Source organism: Mesoplodon bidens (assembly GCF_964165515.1).
Source record: "Mesoplodon bidens genome assembly, chromosome: 16".
Taxonomy (NCBI): Eukaryota; Metazoa; Chordata; class Mammalia; order Artiodactyla; family Ziphiidae; genus Mesoplodon; species Mesoplodon bidens.
In genome coordinates this window covers 39,816,885-39,841,552 of record NC_138173.1, presented here as the reverse complement: position 1 = coordinate 39,841,552, position 24,668 = coordinate 39,816,885, and the positions used below count along the sequence as shown (strand labels likewise).

General features: G+C 44.0%; 1 protein-coding gene across 1 annotated transcript in view; it reads right to left on the bottom strand.

Moving 5' to 3' along the window:
* PTDSS1 (phosphatidylserine synthase 1) overlaps positions 1–24,668 on the bottom strand; it is a 67,970-nt gene that overhangs the window by 18,560 nt on the left and 24,742 nt on the right. The window contains exons 4-9 of the mRNA XM_081258752.1: positions 22,055–22,179; positions 12,107–12,265; positions 8,775–8,926; positions 6,407–6,548; positions 4,157–4,269; positions 867–932 (exon numbers count right to left, since the gene is read on the bottom strand). Coding sequence (XP_081114878.1) covers positions 867–932; positions 4,157–4,269; positions 6,407–6,548; positions 8,775–8,926; positions 12,107–12,265; positions 22,055–22,179 — 757 coding nt within the window. The remainder of the gene's footprint in view (positions 1–866; positions 933–4,156; positions 4,270–6,406; positions 6,549–8,774; positions 8,927–12,106; positions 12,266–22,054; positions 22,180–24,668) is intronic.

Sequence of the window (24,668 nt, the reverse complement as noted above, 5' to 3'; positions counted from 1 at the left end):
AGCATGTATCTCTAAATAGTTGATGTTTTTGGATGACGTTTAGTTTCTTTTTTTTTACATTATCAATATGCATGTAATACAGGGAAAAAAAGTGACTCTGTTTAAAAATCTGCTAGGGTTTTCATCAGATTTTCTTTATGCTGTCGCACTCCATTTAGAACCTAGGTTAGGTCCTGAATGTAAGCTCCCTGAGGGACAGAACTTCACCTACAGGTGTGCTGGATGTCTCTGGAACTTCCGTTGCTAAACGGCATGGTGAGATGTTGATGGTATTGAAGCAGAAGAAGCACTTATCTGAGACACTGAAGAGTATCTCACATTTAATATTGCGGATTAAACTGGGTAACCCCTGCTTTCTTTCAAATCATTTAAATAATTGTAAATTCAGATACAGCATTTGTATCTGTAATGAGACAATAAATTGTCACCATGTGTTAGTTTTCTTTGAGACAATAAAATTAGACTCTGGTAGACAGCAAGCAGCCGCTTTGTGGGGTCTTTCTGGTGTGAAAGTAACGTAAAATGTGGTTAAGCCCATCACGATATGTTGTCCCAAACTCACCATCAATTTCACAGGGAATTCAAATAACTCATTTTCTAACTTATTTCGAGAAACAAGGTCTCCAAGTTCTACATGGGAATTATCTTTTGATTTCCTAATATTTTTTAAAAAAACAGTTTCTACACCCTCTTTGTGTAACTCGCCAATTAACTCTTCTAAAGTTAAATCAGAAAAGGAATGTTAAAAATGAAAGACACACAAAAACAAAACTGCACTGAAAGGCACTTAATGTAAGGTTAAGAAATAACCCAAGAAATTCAGAGGCTAAAGTGGTTTTATATGTCCACGATAAAAGATTACTCACCCAAACACCCAGCACTGTGTTCCCACACGCTTGCACTGTGTGTCGGTGAGGTAAGCATAGTACTGTCTGAAAGAATAAAAGTGGAATTCACTGAGAGCTTCTGGAAGACCAGCAAGTCAATACAGAATTAAATCACTTTGACAGAGTGAGTATAAAAAACGCCTGCCTTGTTCCACATACTTGGGCTGCCTGGTCTAGTTCTATTTAAGGGAATAGGAAGCCAGTGCCTGTTGAAACCTTCCTGTAAGAGGCTAAGAATTTGGATTGGGTTTGAGGGGGATGGTTTAAAGAGCCAGATTATTGGCAAAGGCAGTCTTGATTCAGACACAGACTCCCACAGCCTTGAGCCAAAGCCACCCCAGGTGGGTGCCTCAGTCTCTCTCCATGGAGGTGATTCCAGAAGGTCTCCTGCACAGTCACTGTCTCCTCTGGCTCTTTCCAGGATAAAGGTTGCTGAGAGTAACCAGGCAAAAAATATATACATTTGTGGCTCTCAGAAACTGGAATGGGACTGTAGCTGCACCTCGCTGTCACTGAGGCCAATAACTTTGAATGCTACTGACATGATCAGAAAAGAGGCAATGACACAGAGGTGAGAGGCTTAGTGCAGCAACCATGCAATAGAAATACAGTATGAGCCTCAAATGCAATTTAAAGTTTTCTAATAACCGTGTTAAAACAGAACAGATGAAATTCATTTTAATAATTTATTTATATACAATCCAATATATTGAAAACATTATAAAGAAGCATTTTATATTGTGTTTCCACTAAGCCTTCAAGGTCCAGTGTGTACTCTACACGTACAGCACATTTCAGGGTGACTGGCCACACTCCCAGTGCTCAGTAGCCACACGTGGGAGAGGCTGCCTGTGGGTCAGTGGAGGCTTAGAGTCTCATTACTGCCCCTGAAACTTAACTCATCATCTTCTGGGGGGGGGGGCGGTGTGTGGAGGTGGGTCACAGACTCCTCTGAGGGTTTGATGAAAGCTATGATAAAGGCACATAAAACATGCACACAGAATTTTGCATTAAACTTTGGGGGGTTCACAGATGCCTAAAGCTCATCCATAAACTATCGCCTCTGTACCCCAAAGTGAAGAATTGTAACTATAAAGAATGCAGGTTTTCCTCTAACTTCACATTTTCATTACCTAATTTGCCTTTGCCAGTTCAGCTACTTTACTAATTGTGTTCATGTCCTACACTGCACATTATATTATTAGATTAAAAGAATGTTCAATCAAGTATCTTCTCAAAGCAGAGTCATGTGAAAGTCTAAAAAGGAAGAAAACGGAGATCTGGTATGTATGTATGATTTATACTGAAGCCTATGAGCTTTCTCTCCCTTTTAGGGCCTGGCATTTGCTAATTGGGACCTAAAACCCATCAGAGTACTTCCATCTTTCCAAGAAGCTTGTCAAACCATCTCCTTACATATGAATAGCCTCAAGAGGTGTAGGAACGCAGAAAGTGGCTAAGTTTTAAACAAAAAAGAATTGTGTGGAAACCCATAGGGTTTGGCAAAAATTTTAAGGAGCTCTCGAAAAGTCTGAGCACTGGATTTTTAGTCTCTGGTCCAATCTCTAGTTTTTGTTGTGAAATGTTTAACAATATTGAAATTTTCCTGATAAATCACATGTGATTTGCTCTTCTGTTTTGTAAGACATTTCTTTCCCCGCTTATTGACGTTGTTGATTGCTCCTAATTTTATGAAGAAACCTCTGCTAATCTTTCCTGAAAATAACTGGCAGCCTCAAATTAAATCAAACTTTAAATACAGTAGGGAGGTTCCAACCCACCAAAGGAAAATTGCATGCATGAGATAACTACTTCGACGGACCACTGGTCTATAAAGTGACAAAAGGGTGCCATTTACCAGCTGTTACTTTCCTGTTTATATATATATATATATATATATATATATATATATATATAGTAAACATATTTGTAATAACGAATGAGGACTAGAAAAGGTGCTAGCTGTGGGTGAGGGCTGTCTGACCAAGGAAAACACCCACTCTCCCTGGCAAGTGAGACCTTCCACTTGTGTTGTTCACAAGTACATTACAAATAATGAATTAAGTTATCCTACAGCTTCTAAAGAGCAAACTCTTTTATCTGCTTGGTTTGTATTTATATCAGCCGTGCAGAGATCTTGGGTGTTTCTACTGATCAATGTCGGTCCTCCATACTAGATATAAAACCCCAAGGCCGGGCTTCCCTGGTGGCACAGTGGTTGAGAGTCCGCCTGCCGATGCAGGGGACACAGGTTCGTGCCCCGGTCTGGGAAGATCCCACATGCCGCGGAGCGGCTGGGCCCGTGAGCCATAGCCGCTGAGCCTGCGCGTCTGGAGACTGCGCTCCGCAACGGGAGAGGCCACAACAGTGAGAGGCCCGTGTACCGAAAAAAACAAACAAAAAAAAAAAACCAATGCCATTTCCAAATAGGAACAATGAAACAAATGAAAGTGTTTTGCTTTGAAGTCCAGTGGGATCTGTCCACGTCGGGGACAGTCTCTGAACACTGCCTCATCTCTAGGGCCCTACATAAGTCATGAATCCAGGGGAAGGATGGCATGGACACCCATCCTTGTCCCTGTTGTCCTGGAGGACCACAGGAAGGACATTTTTTTTTTTTTTTTTTTTTTTTGTGGTATGTGGGCCTCTCACTGTTGTGGCCTCTCCCATTGCGGAGCACAGGCTCCGGACGCGCAGGCTCATTGGCCATGGCTCACGGGCCCAGCCGCTCCGCGGCACGTGGGATCTTCCCAGACCGGGGCACGAACCCGTGTCCCCTGCATTGGCAGGCAGACTCTCAACCACTGCGCCACCAGGGAAGCCCAGGAAGGACATTTTTAAAAGGAAATTAACTTAATTGGCTCTAAAAGAACTAATAAAGTCTCATTCTAAAAATAACAATTTATTACTTCAATCCACCATAAAAACGTTTGTTATTTTTCAATAATCTCAGGAAGACAACCTTAGCATTTCTCTTACTCATTTTAAGTAGAATGCTATGGGGGAGAAAAGAACAGCAGTGAAGATCATAAAGGGGTTTGAAAATAATGGTGTGGTGCTGGTCTTCACGTTACTGAGGTCTGAGAAGCAAAACGTTTTCTTCATACTCCAGATGTATAAGCCTTTTTTTTTCCCCCCTGGATGTATAATCCTTCAGAATGGCATTTTCATGGAAAATCTGCTAGTTTATGTGACTTCCTTTATGCTACATAGGAGAATACAAAGCAGGTAAACATGCTCAATTGACGGTCAGGATAACATAGAATTACCTCACTGTGGGAGCCGTGATGCCACCAATAAAGAGAATTCTACACCAACTTAATGGATGACTGGCTTGGAACACAAAGATATGTTTCAGGAAGAAGGTATTCAACTCAGTCAGCTGCAAAAGAAGGAGGCGTGAGTCAACCTGGTGCTTCGTGCTAAGTCATGAACATCTATTCCTTCAATGGACATTCTACAGCTAAAAATAACTGGTATGTTCAAAGCATTTCCAGAAGATATACCAGGTCTCTAAGGGTTGCTGCTTAAGCCCGGTAACAACCAGTACAACACAGGCACCAACCAAGCAGGGGTCCAGGGGAGGTGCTGGGTGTTGAGAGGGGCACAGGGGGCATCAGCCATCTGTTGTGTTTCCAGATTCACGTGACTGTCACCTGGCTCACGTGTGTGAGCTGCTGGGACAGTCGGGAGAGAGATGCTTTTAAGAGCAAAATGATGAAAACAAATCTGTGCCATGGAACACCTCCGCAACCTGACAGAAATTAGGCCGGGTTGAACAGTCTGACAGCAGGAAAGTAGGCTCTTCAATAACCAAAAGAAGCTTTAGGCGCGTGTGTGTGACTGAGAGATGACTGTGGACTCGGTCAGCTCGTGCCAGGGACCGAGCAGATCCTCAACTGAAGGCAGCTCTTAAAAGTGGGTGGGGCTTCCCTGGTGGCGCAGTGGTTGAGAGTCCGCCTGCTGATGCAGGGGACACGCGTTCGGGCCCTGGTCCAGGAGGATCCCACATGTCGCGGAGCTGCTAGGCCCATGAGCCATGGCCGCTGAGCCTGTGCGTCGGAGCCTGTGCTCTGATACGGGAGAGGCCACAACAGTGAGAGGCACGCGTACAAAAAAAAAAAAAAAAAAGTGGGTGTGGGGTTGGTCCAGGCTTCACCTGGCAGTGGGACTGCTCCCTGAGGGTAGCGCCCAGTACCGCTCACCCCATGACCAGTCCTGGCAGCACAAAAGAGATGTCCACCGGGAAATCTGTGCTCAATGCCCAGAGGCCACTGCATTTCCCCTCCAGTTTAAGCAAGGGGCAGAGATTAGGAAAGGTCACTGCTTTAAGAGCACATAACGTGGACCAGCAGGTTCATTTCAGTGACAGAAAATGTGCATCTTTCCCCACAGTGCTGAGTTTAAGGATATAAAATAAAAATGGTTCACTCATCACCACATAAGGAAAGCTGATCACTGCACAGTGCTCACCGTCAAGGGGAAAGCGGGCCCAGTGGAATTCTGCCGTTCTAGGAGCACATTCCGCTCTCTCTCCTGGGCAAATCCAAATTCCTCCTAGGTCCTCGTAATAAAAGAAAACCTCTACCTTCCCTGGCATTGCCCCATAAGGTAAAACTTAATCACACTCCATTTACATACACACTGACTTCCCCAAACCATGGTGACTATATAACTATTCACAAATGCTTCTGTAGCCATAAACGCCATTTATTGACATATTCTCCCTCTGTGGACAAGGACTGTCTATCTTTAAAGTGACACATGCCCATTTTCTCCTTATGTTGGGAGTATTTTGTGCATATGTGTTCAAAATATGTCTGATGATTCTGAAAGACCCTTCAGGTGAAAGCTGGTTTCCCTCAGCTAGTCTCCCAAAGTTGTGAAACAATTAACCTGGGGACAGGAGGGACAATAAAAAAAGGCTGCCTCTGGAAAACAGAGTTGTTGGGTAATCCCTTTCCAAGGCCCCTGGCTGTCTGAATCGCTTCAGTCTGCTTAGAGCGAGAGCCTCTCTCCACCGTCGACACCACTCTGGAGGACCCAGGTCCCCAAAGGGCTCCAGTCCCCACAGGTAGCAGAGGGCTTCTGTATTTAGTGTTCTACAAATTACCCAAAGTGGTAACAGCTGAGGCACAATTTTAAAACTCAAATACTGAATTTGGACTGTAAGAAAAAGGCTTACGTTTGTTGCTGTGGTCCTGAAAACGATCATTCGAGAAGGTAATCCAATGCCTAACTCACTGGGTGATAGATGCTGAGCACAAGGTTTTTACAGGGAATTTTAATCTGTTTCCAATTTGTAATTCAAAGATCCATATTTTAAAACGTCTTCACGATGAAGCAAGACCTTAGGCGTAACAGCATCACTTTGTTTAATTCTACATGTCAGCTGCAGAATATTATATCTTCTAACGCATCGAGCTGATGAGTAATGTCAACTAGCATGAACCTTAAATTCCTGGATGGTTTTTATTTTGTTTTTGTTTTCCCCTACTTTTGAGCATTTGAAGAAATACCTGCCAGATGATCATGAAAAGGTATATTCCAGCCACTCTCTGAAATGAAGATTTGGGGTCAAACCACCGAACATAGGTCCAGCTAGCAGGAGTGAACTGGAGCACTGCTCTTTTGATTTTCCCGGTGGTGGTGTGGATGTCCCTGTGAGAAGAAAACAGCTCCGGTGGAAATCCAGAGAGATAGGAGGGGGAAGAAACAAAAAACCAAAAAACTGTAAAAAACACATTGACTATTTTACAACCGATGCTCAGAACAGAAAGATTCCTTTCTATTTGAACGTCTCTCCAACAGCGGCCTCTATTCACAGGTGATGTTCTGAGAGCAGCATGCCAGGTGGGGAGCATCAGTGGACTGGCCACGCCAGCACAGGCCCCAGTTTGTGAACTGGTGACATAAGAAGCTGAGGTACATTAAAGACAGCCACCTGGAACTAGGCCAGGAAGGACACCACTCCCACCCATGCCCCCACCTCTGGGGCACCCTGATAAAACAGAGAACATGCTCCATGTGTGAGGTGACCCACAGCATTGAGCTTCCTCAATTAAGTGAACAGTTTGGAGTGACAGTGATTTTTAACCTTTCTTAGTTTCAATCCTAGAAATCACTCAATTTCATATTCCTGTGATAGAAACAAATTGTCCCACGTTTCACAAATGAGAACACTGAGGCTCCGAGAAAGGGAATGGCTGACTCCGGCTCACTTTGTAAACCTCAGAGTTGGGGGTAGATTCTGGTCCTCTTGTGCTAGACCAGGAGAGCCGAAATCCAAGGTCATAGTATTTAATAAATGGTAAAGGGCTTCCCTGGTGGCGCAGTGGTTGAGAGTCCGCCTGCCGATGCAGGGGACACGGGTTCGTGCCCCGGTCCGGGAGGATCCCACATGCCGTGGAGCGGCTGAGCCCGTGAGCCATGGCCGCTGAGCCTGCGTGTCTGGAGCCTGTGCTCCGCAATGGGAGAGGCCACAGCAGTGAGAGGCCTGCGCACCGCAAATAAATAAAAATAAATAAATAAATAAATAAATAAATGGTAAAGATTTTTTAAACTCAACAGAGATGTATATCGAGGACCTTTAGGTTGTAGACACCGTTTTAAAGTGCTGACGGCATAAGGATAAACAGGCCAGGCCTTTTATTCTTGGGGAGGGAGGAGGGGGATGGGAAGGAGTAGTAGAAGGAAACCAGGTTTGTTCCTTCTCTCACTCACCCACCCACCAACAAGCATGCAGTGAGGAAAATCTCCCGGCAAGAAGATGTGAGGCACAAGGACAACAAAGAAACAGAGACTATCCAAAAATAAACAAGAATGACGAAGAACCTGTATCTAAAAAATGGTGAAACTTCACGGAAAGAGGTAGAGAAAGATGGGAATAAACAGAGATACAGCGTGATGGAGAACTGGAATACTTAATGTAGTGAAAAGGTTAATCCAACCTGATCTGTATACATTCATGTGTTTAATGTAACTTAAGACCAACAGGACTTTTTTGTTCATGAGTTGCGCTTATGTCTTGGGAACTTGACAGGATGATTCTCAAGTTGAATTTGAAGCATACATGTATGAAAACAGGGAAGCATTATGGAGTGTTTAAGGACCCAGACAGCCTGATGTAAATTCAGACTCTACTGCTTGCTGGGTATCCCCAGGCAAATAACTACACTGAAGCCTCAGTACCTTCAACCCTAAAGTGAAGAGAATGGCAGTGTCTATCCCTAGGATTGATGTAAGGCTCAAATGAGATACTGCATATGAAGCTTGCTTGGAGCAAAACCCAGCACTGCTACAGATTTTGTTACAGTGTATACTGTATGAAATACATTAAAAAGTGTCAAGTCAGTGGCCAAAGAAAGGATTATTCATGAAAGGGATGGGGAAAACTGGTTAATCAAACACAATAACGTTGTGAAATCTCTCCTTTACACCACATAACAAAATAAATTTGAGATAGAATAAATAAGTGACTTATAATTGCCAAGCCTATGGACTTTGTCCTAAGGCCCATGAGAAGCCACCACAGGGAAATGATATGATGGATGTGACGTTCCTAAGAAGATCAATCAAGCAATGGTGGCAGAAGGCTTAGAGGGGTTAACCTGGGGACAAGGGACTAATCAATCCAGCCATGGGAGTCTGAATTCAGGCTGAGGCATATGGATAAAAAGGAGGGGATGGATTTGAGAAACTCGTAAATGATTTAGCATTTTCTGGATCAATGCCTGAAACTGGGTTTATAATCATTTTTGAGTTCCAGTTACTAATGCATAATTTATTCCTTATCATCAGAGAATGTACTCATGTTGTGTGTTACTGAGGCAGTTAAATCTACATTGTGAGAAACCGTGACTCAGGGCCCGGAGGAAGATGACTCACTTGAAGCTTGCCCAGTGGTAAGTCCTCATCTCTAAAAACCGGCAGACGACCATGCCCAGCCAGATGCCACCACCGTTGCACAGCAGGATGTCCAGAATGACTTGGTCCCACCAGCACTCGGCAAAATTGGGCAGAAGATGCATGAAGAAAAGCTGAGAAACACAAGCGATGATAAAAAAACAAACGTGAAAAAAACAAACCTGGGGTACCACGCAGAAACATAACTTCCCTTTTAATAGTACATTCTCTTAGCAAAACTTGTTGACATTTTAGGTTTTCCTGATGTATTAAAAAAATAAAATAAAACCAAGGTCTGTAATCAGGTTCTTGTTTATTTTGTGGATGGTTTGCAAATACTGCTAATCCAAACAGCTCCTCTTTTTTTGGACATAGGGCTTTAAAGAAATGATAACCCATCTAGAAAAATACTACCAGTAAATTACCTTGGCTAATGACAACATGACACGGACCCAGAAACGGTCTATAGATATTTGGGCAAAACAGTGAGTAAGTGGTAAATTAGCTTAATAGGAAATCTCACACTAACTGATTTGCAGCGATAATCTTTTATTAAGTGCCTACGATGTACAAGGTGGTGAGATAAAATGGATCAAGGGTCTTGATCTTAAGGGCAGAGGCCAGACGCTTATTGAGAACACAAAATCAGGTATGCTGTAGCAAGTGTTACAATGGTGACATAAATGGAAACAGCAGGGACACTGAGAGATTCATTCGGATAGACAGCAATGGCGGTAGACTTCTGGAAGGAAGACAGGGTGGAGTGGGATCATTAAGGACAGGAATGACTGATTTCAAGAGATGGAGATGAAGGTGAGGACATTCCAGAAAAACGGCACAGTGAGATCAAGTGTGGAACAGAAGTCTTTTACGGAAATAGTTTTGTCCAAAACAAAGGACCCATCGGCTGTATCAAGCAGCATGGCGTGCTGTGTGAAGGCCCGCTTTAAGAAGGTCTGAAATTACAAAGACAACGCCTGACAGTTCTCTGGAAAGAGGCAACCCCATGATTATAAACCTCTGAAGTAATATAATAAATGCTACAAGTTAAAACTATTCATGAAAGCATTTCATAGATTGTAAAAGAATACAAATATTGTACGAGGAGTCTGCCTTCCTGACGTGCCTGCTTCCGAGGAGATACTGAACAGCTCCCGCACGTGACAGCGAGGGGCTGTGTGCTGACCCCCAGCGGGCCACGTACCACCCAGGACTGCATTCCCAGGTCCAAGCCATGACATGGAGCATTAACTCACACGGGGCAGAGAGAAACTTCTGCAGAAGCCAACGACAGACTTGCTGAAATAATACTGGGTAGGGGATGTGGAGGACATACGTCTGCCCGAGGAGCCTTTCTGGAAAGTACCGGATACGGGGGTGAGACAGCTCAGAGAGAGCGGAGTCGGGGACCTGGAAGGAGCCACATTTGTTCACGCCCTAGGGATTCGGGAGCATCTGCCTGTATGTATGAGGCGGAGCGCTGGGGTCTGGGACTGGGCAGACATGGGCCCTGCCCTCTTGAGGCATAACGTTTAGCAGAAAAGAAAACATCTATCAAGTATTTAACCTATGCTGAGTGTTTCAGAGGAGAAGAGCCAGGTGCTCTATTTCTAGGTGTACAGACATGAGCCCAAACAGTGCAGGGAGCAGGGCAGAGAGGGAGGAACTCAGAGGAAGGCTCTGTGGGAGGAAAGGACACAGCATCTTTGAAGTGAAGAATGCAAAGCTGGCTGGAGCAGAGGGGAGGTGGGCTGGGCCAGCGAACACCAGGCATCAGAGGCTGGTTCAGAAGCCACCTGGATTTTGTCTTAAGAGCAATGGACCAACAGGGAAGAGATTTTAGTAGAAGGAGGTGATCGGGCTGAGGGGTGAAAGGTTCACTTTGGCCAAAGATAGCGTGCAGGGAGGAGATGGGAAATTCAGATGAGAGAGGAGAGCGCAGCAGAGGGATGAACTGGAGAGGTGTTGAGAAAAGAGCCACCAGGAAAAGGGAGGCGCAAGAGGCCCAGTGGGGGGAGGAGGGGGGCGGGCAGAGGAGGAAGCAAGGGAGGCTGAGGAAGGCCAAGTCCCCTGCACAGGTCTCACGGCGGTGAGGTCCTGAAGATGCCTGCAAGTTAGAGGGAGCCCGTGGTACGAGGGCAGGAGCACGGGCCGCGCTCCCCGTCAAGCACCTCTGGATCCACTCCTGGCTCTGAGCTCTGGTTCCCATCAGGACACTGGGAATACACACTGCCCTTCTGGGTTATGGTGAAGATTCAGGATGATGTATGAACAGTGCTGGGCGCTGTTACGGGTTGAATCGTTCCCCCTCAAAAATCCATACGTTGGAAGTCCTAAGCTCCGGGACCTTATAATGTGAGCTTATTTGGAAATGCAGTCACTGCAGATGTAATAGTTGAGAAGGGGTCGTACTGGAGGAGGTCGGCCCCTAATCCAACATGACTGGTGTCCTTACGAAAAGAATGCCATGTGAACGCATGCAGGGAGAAGGCCACGTGAAGATGGAGGTGGAGATTGTGGTGATCTACAAGCCGAGGAACACCAAAGATGACCAGCAAACCATGAGCAGAGGCCTAAGAGAGGCTTGGGACAGGTTCTGAAGGAACCAACCCTGCCCACACCCTGAACTCGGGCTTCTAGCCTTAGGGCCATGAGAGGAACACTAATAGGAGCGAATATCTAACTGGCATGCTTTGCTAAAAGTTAGGGTCAGGACAATGACTGGCATCAAGAAATAACTGCACATGGCCAAATTTTGTCCCCTGGGAATGATTAAGAATAACATAATAACTGAACAATAAATGAATTAGTTCCCAAAATATCATTTCGGTAATAGTTTTTCAAGAATATATCTCTTTCATTCATTGAATGAGACAAACTTTGGATGACTGTGATATTTGAGCTACACTGGGAATCCATTTTTAAGTGACACAATGTCCCGGATGGCCTCATAATTCCCAAACACCACAATTCTATTTAACTGGAAACTAGTTAGTGGGTAAACTACCTATGAACTTCTTAGTAGGTGTCCTCAATGCCACTGAATTATCTTGCTGAGGATTTTAACTTCATTCTTTAGCTGGATTCCATTTGTTTCTCTTTAAGACTTGTGAGCCAGAGCAGACCTTAAGTTGACAAGGAGCTTCTCTGTTTGTTTGACACAGGTATAAAATATCCCTTGGGGATTTAAACAGTTTTGTACCACAGGAGCTGCAGAATGGATTACTTGACTCTTAACTGATGGACTATCTTCTTCCTGCATATAAACTGTCCATACTATAGCATCTAGATAGCAGCCCACACTCCCTTCTTACCTCAGTCAGCTCCCAGGTAATACTGATTGTCCAGCAGAGACCATAACTACGGATCAGCAAGGCCTTCATCGCCCAGCCCCAGAAATGTCCAAAGGCAAATATATCAAAATGGCTGATAATCCTCTCCCAGGTGATAACATGGCAGTTCACAGCATACTCCTGTTTAAAATAAAAAGGAAATAATTAGTAATACTCTAGAAATCAACTTGCTTCCAGGATTTGGACAATAAAATGAAAAGAACTGATATGATCTTGATAATTAATATATGTCCTACCCAATAAAAAGTTTTGGTAACTGAAGATGCTTGAGGAAAAATGGACAAGTATTAGAGTTTATACACCAGAATTGCTTTCCTCTGAATTGCAAAAGCTTGGTTAAAGTGGGAAGCAAAACCATTTTACAAAGGCTTAACCCATCTTAAAGAAGTGGTATCGGGACTTCCTTGGTGGCTCAGTGGTTAAGAATCCACCTGCTAATGCAGGGGACACGGGTTCGAGCCCTGGTCTGGGAAGATCCTACATGCCGTGGAGCAACTAAGCCTATGCACCACAACTACTGAGTCTGCGAGCCACAACTACTGAGCCTGCATGCCACAGCTACTGAGTCCGTGTGCCTAGAGCCCGTGCTCCGCAACAAGAGAAGCCACTGCGACGAAGAGTAGCCCACGCTTGCTGCAACTAGAGAAAGCCCGTGTGCAGCAACGAAGACCCAACGCAGCCACAAATATAAATAAATAAATAAATAAATAAATAAATAAATTTATATTAAAAAAGAAGTGGTATCATATAGCCCATGTCACTTGCCCATAGGGCAACTGTGTTAAAGCCATTAACAAAAACATAAATAGAATCCCAACAAATAAAGAATAAATAGAAACCCAATAGGTTCAGAAATTTTAAAACGTATCTCTAAATATCATGGAGTAAAAGAGAAATTATAATAGGAATTTAAATATATTCAGTATTAAATGATAATGAAAACATTACACATCAAAATGATGAGATGCAGTTAAGCGGAGGTTAGAGGAAAATATAAAGCCTTAAATATTTTTATTAGGAAAGAAGAAAAGCTGAAACATCCAACTTCAGAAATTAGAAGAAAACAGAATTACTCTTCCACCCAAAAATGTATCAAATATTACATAATTTAAATATTAAAACATTATAAAGCTTTTAAGAATTTAGGTTCCACTTCTAATCTTTTCATTTTTAATATATTTTAAAGTCATTTTAAATCAACTTCCTTATATTTCTGTGTTTATTATGAAGTAATTATCATATGACAACATTTCTCAGGAAGCTCTACATTTCACATTCTTTTTTCCCCAAATTAATCTGATAGGAAGGAGTAAGATCTCAGCCAGCTGACAGAGTTCCTATGAAGTATATTTTCAAATTTTAGAAGCAATACTTTCTGAGGGAGCCAAGAGAGCACCATGGTGCTCCTATGTCTCTTCTGAAACCCACCGCATCAGACTTCTGAAGCCTTTCTCAGACCTAATCCATTTTAATTTGCAAAGCTGAAAGGACATTTTTTAAAATTGTTTTTTTTTTGAGAAACTTTCTGATGTGGTATTATGATGTGTACATGGGAAATCTAGAGAAAAGAGGAAAAAAGTCAATAGGGGTGAGTCAAGATAAGCCTTAAAAAGACCAAACTGCACTGCCATGAGATGAAAGTTCTCTTTCCAGGCTCTGGAGCACGTGCCTGTCCCACGAATCACAGACGGACAGAGAAACACCCTTGGGCTAAAGCAGTAACAGGTTAGGTTAAGGACAGCTTAAAGCTTAAGGAGAGCTTAAGGCTCAGTCAACCCCAAATTCTTCACCCACCCTATCCTCTTATTTACTCCAGAGTGGGCTGCTTAGGGTTAGATAAGAAAGGGCTAAGTTCTGTTTTCAGAAATCTGTTCTTAAGGGAATCATGGGTTGAAGACCACTTTGGAGGCCTTTCTACTGTTCTCTGGGAGAATATTTATGCGTTCAACAAATGTAAAGGCACTTTGAAAATCATAAAGAACCAAATGTGTCTACTGGCATATAATTATTATGAACAAATCTGCCAATAATCACATCTGGAAGATCCCGAGATCCTGATGCTAGGAGGGATGCAGGACACCGTGGTCTAATGCAGACGGGGAGCAGCATACGCAGGCACGAACCCCTGGAAGCGGGAGGACAAGGTGTGAAATGAGGACACAGAGGTGGGGAAGCCAAGTCTTGGGGAGGTGGAAGTAAGCAGCAGGTAAGGACAGATTCTGCCTACCTCGGAACTGGTGGATCGCTGATCTGGGTGGCTCCACCCTCTCCCTTGTTTGCCCAACACTTAACCAAACACCAAGTCCTATTCATTTTACCTCTCCAAGTGTTTTTTCCTCTGTCTATCTCACCACCACTGTTATTTCTTGCTTAGATGCCTGCAGTAGCTTTCTAAAACTATGAAATGTATACATGATGCTCTGATAAGCACCTGACTACCCAGCTCTAGCTTAAGACTGCAGATTTTAACTGATCTCTCTGTAATCGATTCTCTACATACAAAATGATTTTGCAGATCACAAATCAGACCATTTTGGGTGTGTGTATGTTTGGGGGGGCGAGTGTCTGGGAAGATAGCCTTCCCAGTGTGGAAGGATCTCTGGGCCTCCTGCCTTCCTCCCTGGGGAAGGTGGTGACCTTGGAAGCAGAAAGAACACACGTACTCCACCTTCTTTAGGGTCCTCTCTTTGGAAATTATTTGCCCACAGACAGCACAGGTTCCCATCTGCTCTTTCAACCTTGGAGGATTTTTTTTTTTTTTTTTTTGCGGTACGCGGGCCTCTCACTGTCGTGGCCTCTCCCGTTGCGGAGCACAGGCTCCAGACGTGCAGGCTCAGCGGCCATGGCTCACGGGCCCAGCCGCTCCGTGGCATGTGGGATCTTCCCAGACCGGGGCATGAACCCGTGTCCCCTGCATCGGTAGGCAGACTCCCAACCACTGTGCCACCAGGGAAGCCCTCTCCTCCTCTTGACCTCACTCTCCCAACCTGATCCCACCCATCCAGGTAGTCACAGAGCACCGAGCTGAGCTCCCTGTGCTACACAGCAGGTTCCCACTAGCTATCAGTTTTACAAATGGTACTGTGTATGTGTCAATCCTAATCTCCCAATTCGTCCCACCACCTACTGCCTCAGGCCCCCTGTGTCCACACATCTATTTTCTACATCTGCATCTCTATTCCTTCCCTGCAAATAGGGTCATCTGTACCATTTTTCTAGATTCCACATACATGCATTAATATATGATATTTGTTTTTTTCTTTCTGACTTTCTTCACTCTGTATGACAGACTCTAAAAATCACATCTCTAAAAATGACCCAATTTCATTCCTTTCTATGGCTGAGTAATATTCCATATATAGGTACCACACCTTCTTTATCCATTCCCCTGCCGTTGGACATTTAGGTTGCTTCCATGTCCTGGCTATTGTAGATAGTACTGCAATGAACATTGGGGTACATGTGTCCTTTTGAATTGTGGTTTTCTCAGGGTATATGCCCAGTAATGGGATTGCTGGGTCATATGGTAGTTCTACTTTTAGTTTCTTAAGGAGACTCCATACTGTTCTCCAGTGGCTGTATCACTTGCATCCCTGGGATAAATCCCACTTGATCATGGTGTATGACCCTTTTAATGTGTTGTTGGATTCTGTCTGCTAGTATTTTGTTCAGGATTTTTGCATCTATATTCATCAGTGATATTGGCCTGTAGTTTTCTTTTTTTGTGATATCTTTGTCTGGTTTTGGTATCAGGGTGATGGTGGTCTTGTAGAATGAGTTTGGGAGTGTTTCTCCCTCTGCAACTTTTTGCAAGAGTTTGAGAAGGATGGGTGTTAGCTTTTCTCTAAATGTTTGATAGAATTTGCCTGTGAAGCCATCTGGCCCTGGACTTTTGTTTGTTGGAAGATTTTTAAATATAGTTTCAATTTCATTACTTGGGATTGGTCTGTTTATATTTTCTATTTCTTCCTGGTTCAGTTTTGGAAGGTTGTACCTTTCTAAGAATTTGTCCATTTTTCCAGGTTGTCCATTTGATTGGCATATAGTTGCTTGTAGTAGTCTTATGATCTTTTGTATTTCTGTGGTGTCAGTTGTAACTTCTTTTTCATTTCTAATTTTACTGACTTGAGTCCTCTCCCTTCTTTTCTTGATGAGTCTGGTTAAAGTTTTATCAATTTTGTTTATCTTCTCAAAGAACCAACTTTTAGTGTTATTGATCTTTGCTACTGTTTTCTATTTCATTTATTTCTGCTCTGATATTTATGATTTCTTTCCTTCCACTAACTTTGGGGGGTTTTATTGTTCTTTTTCTCTAGTTGCTTCAGGTGTAAGGTTAGATTGTTTGAGGTTTTTCTTGTTTCTTGAGGTGAGACTAAATTGCTATAAACTTCCCTCTTAGAACTGCTTTTGCTGCGTCCCATAGGTTTTGGGTCATTGTGTTTCCACTGTCATTTGTTTCTAGGTACTTTTAAAAATTTCCTCTTTGATTTCTTCAGTGATCTCTTGGTTATTTAGTAGCATACTGTTTAGTCTTCATGTGTTTGTGTTTTTTACCGTTGTTTTTGCTGTAATTGATATCTAGCCTCACAGCACCATGGTCGGAAAAGATGCTTGATACAATTTCAATTTCCTTAAACTTACCAAGGCCTGATTTGTAATCCAAGATGTGATATATCCTGGAGAATGTTCTGTGTGCACTTGAGAAGAAAGTGTATTCTGCTGCTTTCAGGTGGAATGCTCTGTAAATATCAATTAAGTCTATCTGGTCTATTGTGTCATTTAAAGCTTGTATTTCCTTGTTTATTTTCTGTCTGGATAATCTGTCCATTGGTGTAAGTGAGGTGTTAAAGTCCCCCACTATTATTGTGTTACTGTCAATTTCCTCTTTTATAGCTGTTAGCAGTTGCCTTATGTATTGAGGTGTTCCTATGTTGGGTGCATATATATTTATAATTGTTATATCTTCTTCTTGGATTGATCCCTTGATCATTATGTAGTGTCCTTCCTTGTCTCTTGTAACATTCTTTATTTTAAAGTCTATTTTATCGGATATGAGTATTGCTATTCCAGCTTTCTTTTGATTTCCATTTGCATGGAATATCTTTTTCCATCCCCTCACTTTCAGTCTGTATGTGTCCCTAGATCTGAAGTGGGTCTCTTGTAGACAGCATATAGATGGGTCTTGTTTTTGTATCCATTCAGCAAGCCTGTGTCTTTTGGTTGGAGCACTTAATCCATTCACGTTTAAGGTAATTATTGATATGTACATTCCTATGACCATTTTCTTAATTGTTTTGGGTTTGTTTTTGTAGGTCCTTTTCTTCTCTTGTTTTTCCCACTTAGAGAAGTTCCTTTAGCATTTGCTGTAGAGCTGGTTTGGTGGTGCTGAATTCTCTTAGCTTTTGCTTGTCTGTAAAGCTTTTGATTTCTCTGTTGAATCTGAATGAGATCCTTGCTGGGTAGATTAACCTTGGTTGTAGGTTTTTCCCTTTCATCACTTTAAGTATATCCTGCCACTCCCTCTGGCCTGCAGAATTTCTGCTGAAAAATCAGCTGATAACCTTATGGGGATTTCCTTGTATGTTATTTGTCGATTTCCCTTGCTGTTTTTAATTTTTTTTCTTTGAATTTAATTTTTGTTAGTTTGATTAATATGTGTCTCAGCATGTTTCTCCTTGGATTTATCCTATATGGGACTCTCTGTGCTTCCTGGACTTGGGTGGCTATTTCCTTCCCCATGTCAGGGAAGTTTTCGACTATAATCTCTTCAAATATTTTCTCAAACCCTTTCTCTTTCTTTTCTTCTTCTGGGGTCCCTGTAATTCAAATGTTGGTGCGTTTAACATTGTTCCAGATGTCTCTGAGATTGTCCTCATTTCTTTTCATTCTTTTTTCTTTCTTCTGCTCCTCCACAGTTATTTCCACCATTCTATCTTCAGGCTCACTTATTTGCTCCAGATTTGCTATATTTTCTGCCTCAGTTATTCTGCTATTGATTCCTTCTAGTGTATTTTTCATTTCAGTTATTGTGTTGTTCATCACTTTTTGTTTGTTCTTTAGTTCTTCTAGGTCCTTGTTAAACATTTCTTGTATTTTCTTGATCCTTGCCTCCATTCTATTTCGAAGATTTGGGATCATCATTACTATCATTACTCTGAATTCTTTTTCAGGTAGATTGCCTATTTCCTCTTCATTTATTTGGTCTTGTAGGTTTTTACCTTGCTCCTTCTTCTGTAACATATATTTTTGTTGTCGCATTTTTTTGATGGGTGGGGCTGCATCCTGTTTTGCTGGTTGTTTGGCCTGAGGCTTCCAGCACTGGAGTTTGCAGGCAGTTGGGTGGAGCTCGGTTTTGGTGCCGCGATGAGGACCTCCAGGAGAGCTCACACCGAGTAATATTCCCTGGGCCTGAAGTTCTCTGTTAGTCCAGTCGTTTGGACTCAGTGCTCCTCCCACAGGAGCTCAGGCCCAACCCCCAGCCTGGGAACCAAGACCCCCCCGCACGCCACACAGTGCCACAAAAAAAAACAACAAGAAAAGGGCGACAAACAAAAAGGAGCAGAACAATAACAAAGAATAAAAAATAAAATAAAATTACAAAAATAAAATATATATTAGAAAAAATAAAAATAAGAATGAAACAAGAACAAAACAGGACCACAACAGAAAAAAAAAAAAAGCCAGAAGAGGCTCTGGGAGGCAGGGCTTAGGCTCAGGACCTCTGCGGCCAGAGGGGACCCTGGAGGGCAGAGTTTCAGGCCCGGGGCCAAGCAGGCGGGGGAGCTGCTGGCTGCGTTCCCCTCAGATCCCCCAACCCCCCGAAGGTCTCTCCCTGTCCGCGCTGATTCCCTCGCCATGAGTGGGCCCTTCCGAGCGTGGGAACCCCTCCCCTCCCCCACATTGTGCTTTCTTGATTCTAGGACACATCCTTTTCACATTTAGCATTTTGAGAATTGGGTGGATATTTCAACATATTACAATGTTTGGTGCACATATAATATAAGGTTTCCCTTTTCCCTTTCCCAAAGTCATACTTGTAATTGATGGTGCATCTTACAATTGATGCTGACCTCCTGACCCTATGATCAAGCTTAATGTTATAAAAGAGAGACACCTAGACACCGTGTGGCTCTTAGTGTGATACACAGCACCATCTATGAGCAGCCCTGCCATGGAAACTGGACTGGAATCTGGACCCCATCCAGCCTCTACATCTAACTTCCAGTTTATAGAAAATACAGGGGGACAGAGAGGTACGTTAATGACACCCTGGAAATGCAAGCTACAAAATCCAGACTCGAGAAGCTCCATAAAATAAACAATGTGGCTTCTTTGACAAACAAACTTCGAGGCTGAAAAACGTATGGAGGGACTGCAAATTAGGAGCTGCAACAAAGGCAATATGGGGACCTTGTCTGGATCCTAATTTGAACAAATCAACTGTAAAAAAAACTTTACGAGGTGACTGGGGAAATGTGAACGCTGCATACTGTTACCTTTAAGTGACTGAAAATGGCATTGTGATTATGTTTAAAAAAATCCATATATTTGGATATAATGTCTGATAACAATGCAAGATATGTGTGTGTTGGTGGCAGGGGGAGGGTGGAATGAAAGAAGATTGGGCCTGTGTTGATAAAATTTTAAAAAATTATTGGAGTTGTCTTAGACAACTCTCTTAGAAAAAGAGCCAATGATAATTTGTTTAATTTGCCTTCTTGTAGAGTCTAAGCTCCAAGGGGACAGGGAGTGATTGGGCCTACCCTCTTCCCCACTACCACCAGCACGGTGTCTAGCATGTAGGAAAAGCTCAGTGAGTATTTACTAAACGGAAGGCTGCTGCTCATACCACCCAATCTCCAATTCAGATGTGCTCACAAAGCTTGCTGAAGCTTAGAATACATATTTTTGAATAGAATAAATATTCAGGAACATAGCAAAGTTTCCAATTATACAAAAGACTGCCTCTAACAGGATTTCAATGACTGCCCTCCCCAACTCCAAGTTATAATGTTAATTTTAAGGGAAAAGGGAGTCTGAATTTCGATGTGTGATACCAGGCACGGACTAGAGCCTGGTATCAAGATTAGGAATAGTGACAGCTGAAGGAACGGGGAAGGCAGAGGGCTCCTGGAAGCAGGCAACTAAAGGCTTCTGACTTGCATAAAGGCGCTTCTCCTTACCACAGGTTCTAACAAGGGAATGCGTTTCTCTAGAGCCATCAATGAAAGGTCCTTAGAACTGTAAAAGATTCCTTTAAGGAAGTAAAAAGTGATAAGGGGTTGGAGATGGAGAAGACTGAGGCTGGTCTACCACCACCTGGAACTTGAAAACAGCCTCAGGCTTTGTTTGGCAAGAAAGAATTAGCCAATCCTTGAAAACTAGTTTTAAATGCCGGTTTCAGCTCTTTTGGGGCTGTAATTGTGACAATCGGATGTCCCTGTGATGCCAAATTCCTAAGGAAGGTAGGTGTCAAAGTATTATTAGATTCAACCTCCCCCCACTGACTGTGAGAAGAAGACTGAGAGACACAACAGCAAATCCACCTGAAGTTAGTTTACTTCATAATATGACCAATTTTGCTTAAAAACCCAGGAAACTTGCGGCGGGGGAAATATAATCTGGGATATCCTTCTCCCAATCTCCATTTTGTAAGATGCCTGTGAGTGTCAAACACTTGTTATTATAATAACTATATGCTTGAGGCACAGGCTTAAGGGGAAATGTAGGTTTTGGACCCAGAGGGATCTTATATTAAGCTTCTATTTCCTCCTTGGTAAAACGGAAGCATTAACATATAGACTGTATATAGCGCACTCAGCACACTGTCTGGCAGAGCAGACAATCCACAATCAGCAACTGCTGTCAACCTCACTGTAACTGTCATTATCAGCATCATTAGAAGCTGTACATCACCCTGTACCATTCTCTTTCTTAGAGGAAGAAACTCCAAGACGGACTTTTCTCCTTGACACTTTTAAATAATTTTTGGCATTCTTATTTTTGTCTTTAGCTTGTCCTTTATAAAAGATAAAGATAAAATCTGGAAACACCATTCCAAGAAGGGTCTGACCAACCTCAACTATGCTGGAATGATCACTTCTTGGACTGTTTATGGAATGATCACTTCTTGGACTGTTTATTAAGTCCCTCTGTATGGCTTTTTTGTTTGTTAAACAAGGACCCATCTACGGTCCAAATGCCTGTTCTCCTTTTCTGATCATCACTAGGTGTTTCTTCAATCTGCACTAAATGTTAAGCACTTTAAAAAGTAAAAAAGGAAAGGAACTGTATAAAATAGTCTCTTCACTAAAAGTCAAAGTACAGAGTAGTTTTAGCCAAGAAAAGAAGTATTTATTGTCATTTAATACAAATAATGAATGAAATGGCCTCCATCATCACAACTGGCACCTTCATGGCAAGCAGGTGGGAAGAATCACAGCATCAGGGCCGGGGTCAGGGAGCAGAGAGGCCAAGGGTGACACTGACACAGCAGGAGCAGCTGCCACCAGAGGACCTGGTGTGTGCGAGGCATCGTGTTAGGCCTTCGTTTAGTTCACAATAAACTTCCAAGGTAAGTATTATTTCACTTTACAAAAGACGGAATAGGCTATAAGTTCGTAGCCCAAGGTCCTACAGCTTACAAGTGTCAGAGGCGCAATTCCCACCCACGGCTGCCGGATGATAATATTCACATCTTCCTACCACCCGCTTTGGGCCAAGAGAGGATTCATTTCCCTGGACTGTACCATTCATGGAACCACGCACTGCACCAACCTGCCCAGAGACCTGGTGTTTAGATATCTACATAGGAAATATGGAGAAGGACCAATTTAAAATGTGAAGTCAATTACCTGCTATACCCAAGAGTCAACCAGTTTCTCTAAGACACAGCAGACAAGTACGTACCATGATATCTGCTTCCCTTGTGGCGTATCGAAGGTTCGGATCTAGCCAGTACATCAGGGATTTAACCTGCTCAAAGTTCAGGAAGAGCAGGAACACCAGGAACAGGAAGTAGAGCACGCTGAGCCCTGAGGGAAACAGAAACATCCTCAAGACGGGGAGAGAGCCGGTGTCACACACACAACACACACTGAGCTCAAATTGCTCATGGCCCAAAGCACACACTGGTGCTGTAACATGGGCTGTGGAGACCCCCATGACAAGCTGCTGGTCTTTCCTTTTTTTTTTTTTGCAGTACTCGGGCCTCTCACTGTTGTGGCCTCTCCCGTTGCGGAGCACAGGCTCCGGATGCACAGGCTCAGCGGCCATGGCTCACGGGCCCCGCCACTCCGCGGCATGTGGGATCCTCCCGGACCGGGGCACGAACCCGTATCCCCCGCATCGGCAGGCGGACTCTCAACCACTGCGCCACCAGGGAAGCCCTGGTCTTTCCTTTGATGAGAGTCTGACACATGGTCCTAGTTCAGACCGAGAGGAGTCAGTAACCCTCTGAGAAGAGGATGCTGATGTTCTCATCAGCATCGGAGTGGCAGACCATGGGCGAGAGCGTGGAGGAGTAGGCGTGGCCTTCAGGCAGGCAGAGGTGAGCAGGCAGGTCCCTGCAATGAGGTCTAGGAGCCAGCACGTCGCTGGGTGCTGGCAGAGAGGGGAACGGAGCAAGGTGGCTATGGAGCAACGTCAGGGCTCGGGGCCACGGCGAAGACTGCAGGCTTGCCCTTAAGTCAGAGAAGGAGCACCTGGGCTTCCCTGGTGGCGCAGTGGTTGAGAGTCTGCCTGCCGATGCAGGGGACACGGGTTCGTGCCCCGGTCCGGGAAGATCCCACATGCCGCGGAGCGGCTGGGCCCGTGAGCCATAGCCGCTGAGCCTGCGTGTCCGGAGCCTGTGCCCCACAACGGGAGAGGCCACAGCAGTGAGAGGCCCGCGTACCGCAAAAAAAGGAAGGAGCACCTGACTGGTTTCAAATGGGGAAATAAGATGATGTAGGTAACATTTCAGGAAGTGGACTCTGGTCACTGGGTGGCGAATAGACCGGAGACGGGAGAAGCCAGGCAGCCAGGCCAGTTTGGGGTAGAGACAGAGACAGGTGCGGAGGTGAGAGGGGGCCCAGGGTCACTCATCCCCATCTGACACTCCACCTCAGTGCCTGTGGGCATCGCATCACTGTCACATTATACCCTAATAATCACCCCATATCATTTAGAAAAGACAGTTAATAACCTACTTGAAGAAGGCAAAAGCCTGTAAAGACATTTTAGAAAGACTTGAGAACCAGCCACCAGTGGCTTTGCCACTTCTTTTCCTGCTAGAATAAAATGCATATGTAGGACATCTAGACGCTGTGATACAAATGACCTTGGACCACAGTACCCCATCCAAAGTGGGCTGGCACCAGTTCCCAGGGAGCTGCTCCAGAGGAGAGAATGTCCGTGGCTGAAATTCTCCATAGCGGCTATAGCACAGGCCTTCAGAAGGGGCCTCTCCCGGTCCTCGGGGAGCTCGGGGGGCCTGAGAGTAGCACGGCTGACTCAGTCATGAATCCCGGGGCCCAGGGCGCACGTGTTTTTAGGCAAGCTTATATGATAACCTTCTTATATGTTATGTACCAGCTACTTTTACAGATTTTCACTTCAAACACCCCCCACTACACCCTTTTGAAATAATTAGTTTAAGACAGAAAGAAAGTGTTTGTGGAACAGAAGCCTCTTGACCTAGAGTTCACAGTTGGTCTTCAACGTGGCTGAAGCCCCGGATATAATACACAGGACTCTGTGTGTGTGGGTGTGGGTGTGAGCACGTGTGTACTGGGAAAGGGTCTATAGTTCTCATCAGGTTATTCAAGTGTTCCATGATCCCAGGGAAGAAATAAAACTGCTCATTACTTATGATGGACCATTTGAAATCTGAAAAACTCAGGTGTAGCCAACAAGCTAAAAAGGACATAACTTCAAGCAGCAATATTAAGTCCATGAGCTATAAGTGTAACGCACCCAGGACTATCTTTTAAGAAATATAAATGAATCATGCACTTCTCTGCAAAAAAAAAAAAAAAAAAAATCCCCCCAGGACTTCCTCCTGCCCTTCACAGGCCCTGTGGGGTCCCATCTGTGCCCAACCCTGCCTCTCTCACTACTCCCAGGCCTGCTACCCTCCAGCCACACTGACTGCGGACACACCAAGCCTCTTCTAGCTGGGGACCACTTTGGCAGTCTTGCCTTAGCCTGGCCTTCCTCCCCGCATCTTTGCCTGGATCCTTCTTTACAGGTGGGTTTCTGCTTAAGCACACTTCCTTCAAGCCACCCCTCACCTGAAAGTGAAAGCGGCTACTTAGTCACTATTGCCTCTTGTGGTTTTAATAAACTTCCTAGCGCTTCGTGGCATCAGCTATTTTTTGATTATTGATTGGTTTCACAGTGTGTTTGCTATAGCTGCCCTCCCTGCCCGGGGCCCCTCCACCTGCAGCCTCCGGGCCAGAGCAGGCACCCACGCAGAAGGACTCGGTGAACACCTGCTGAGCGAACGACCAAGATTCATTACTAAATTCAAAGAGATTTGCCT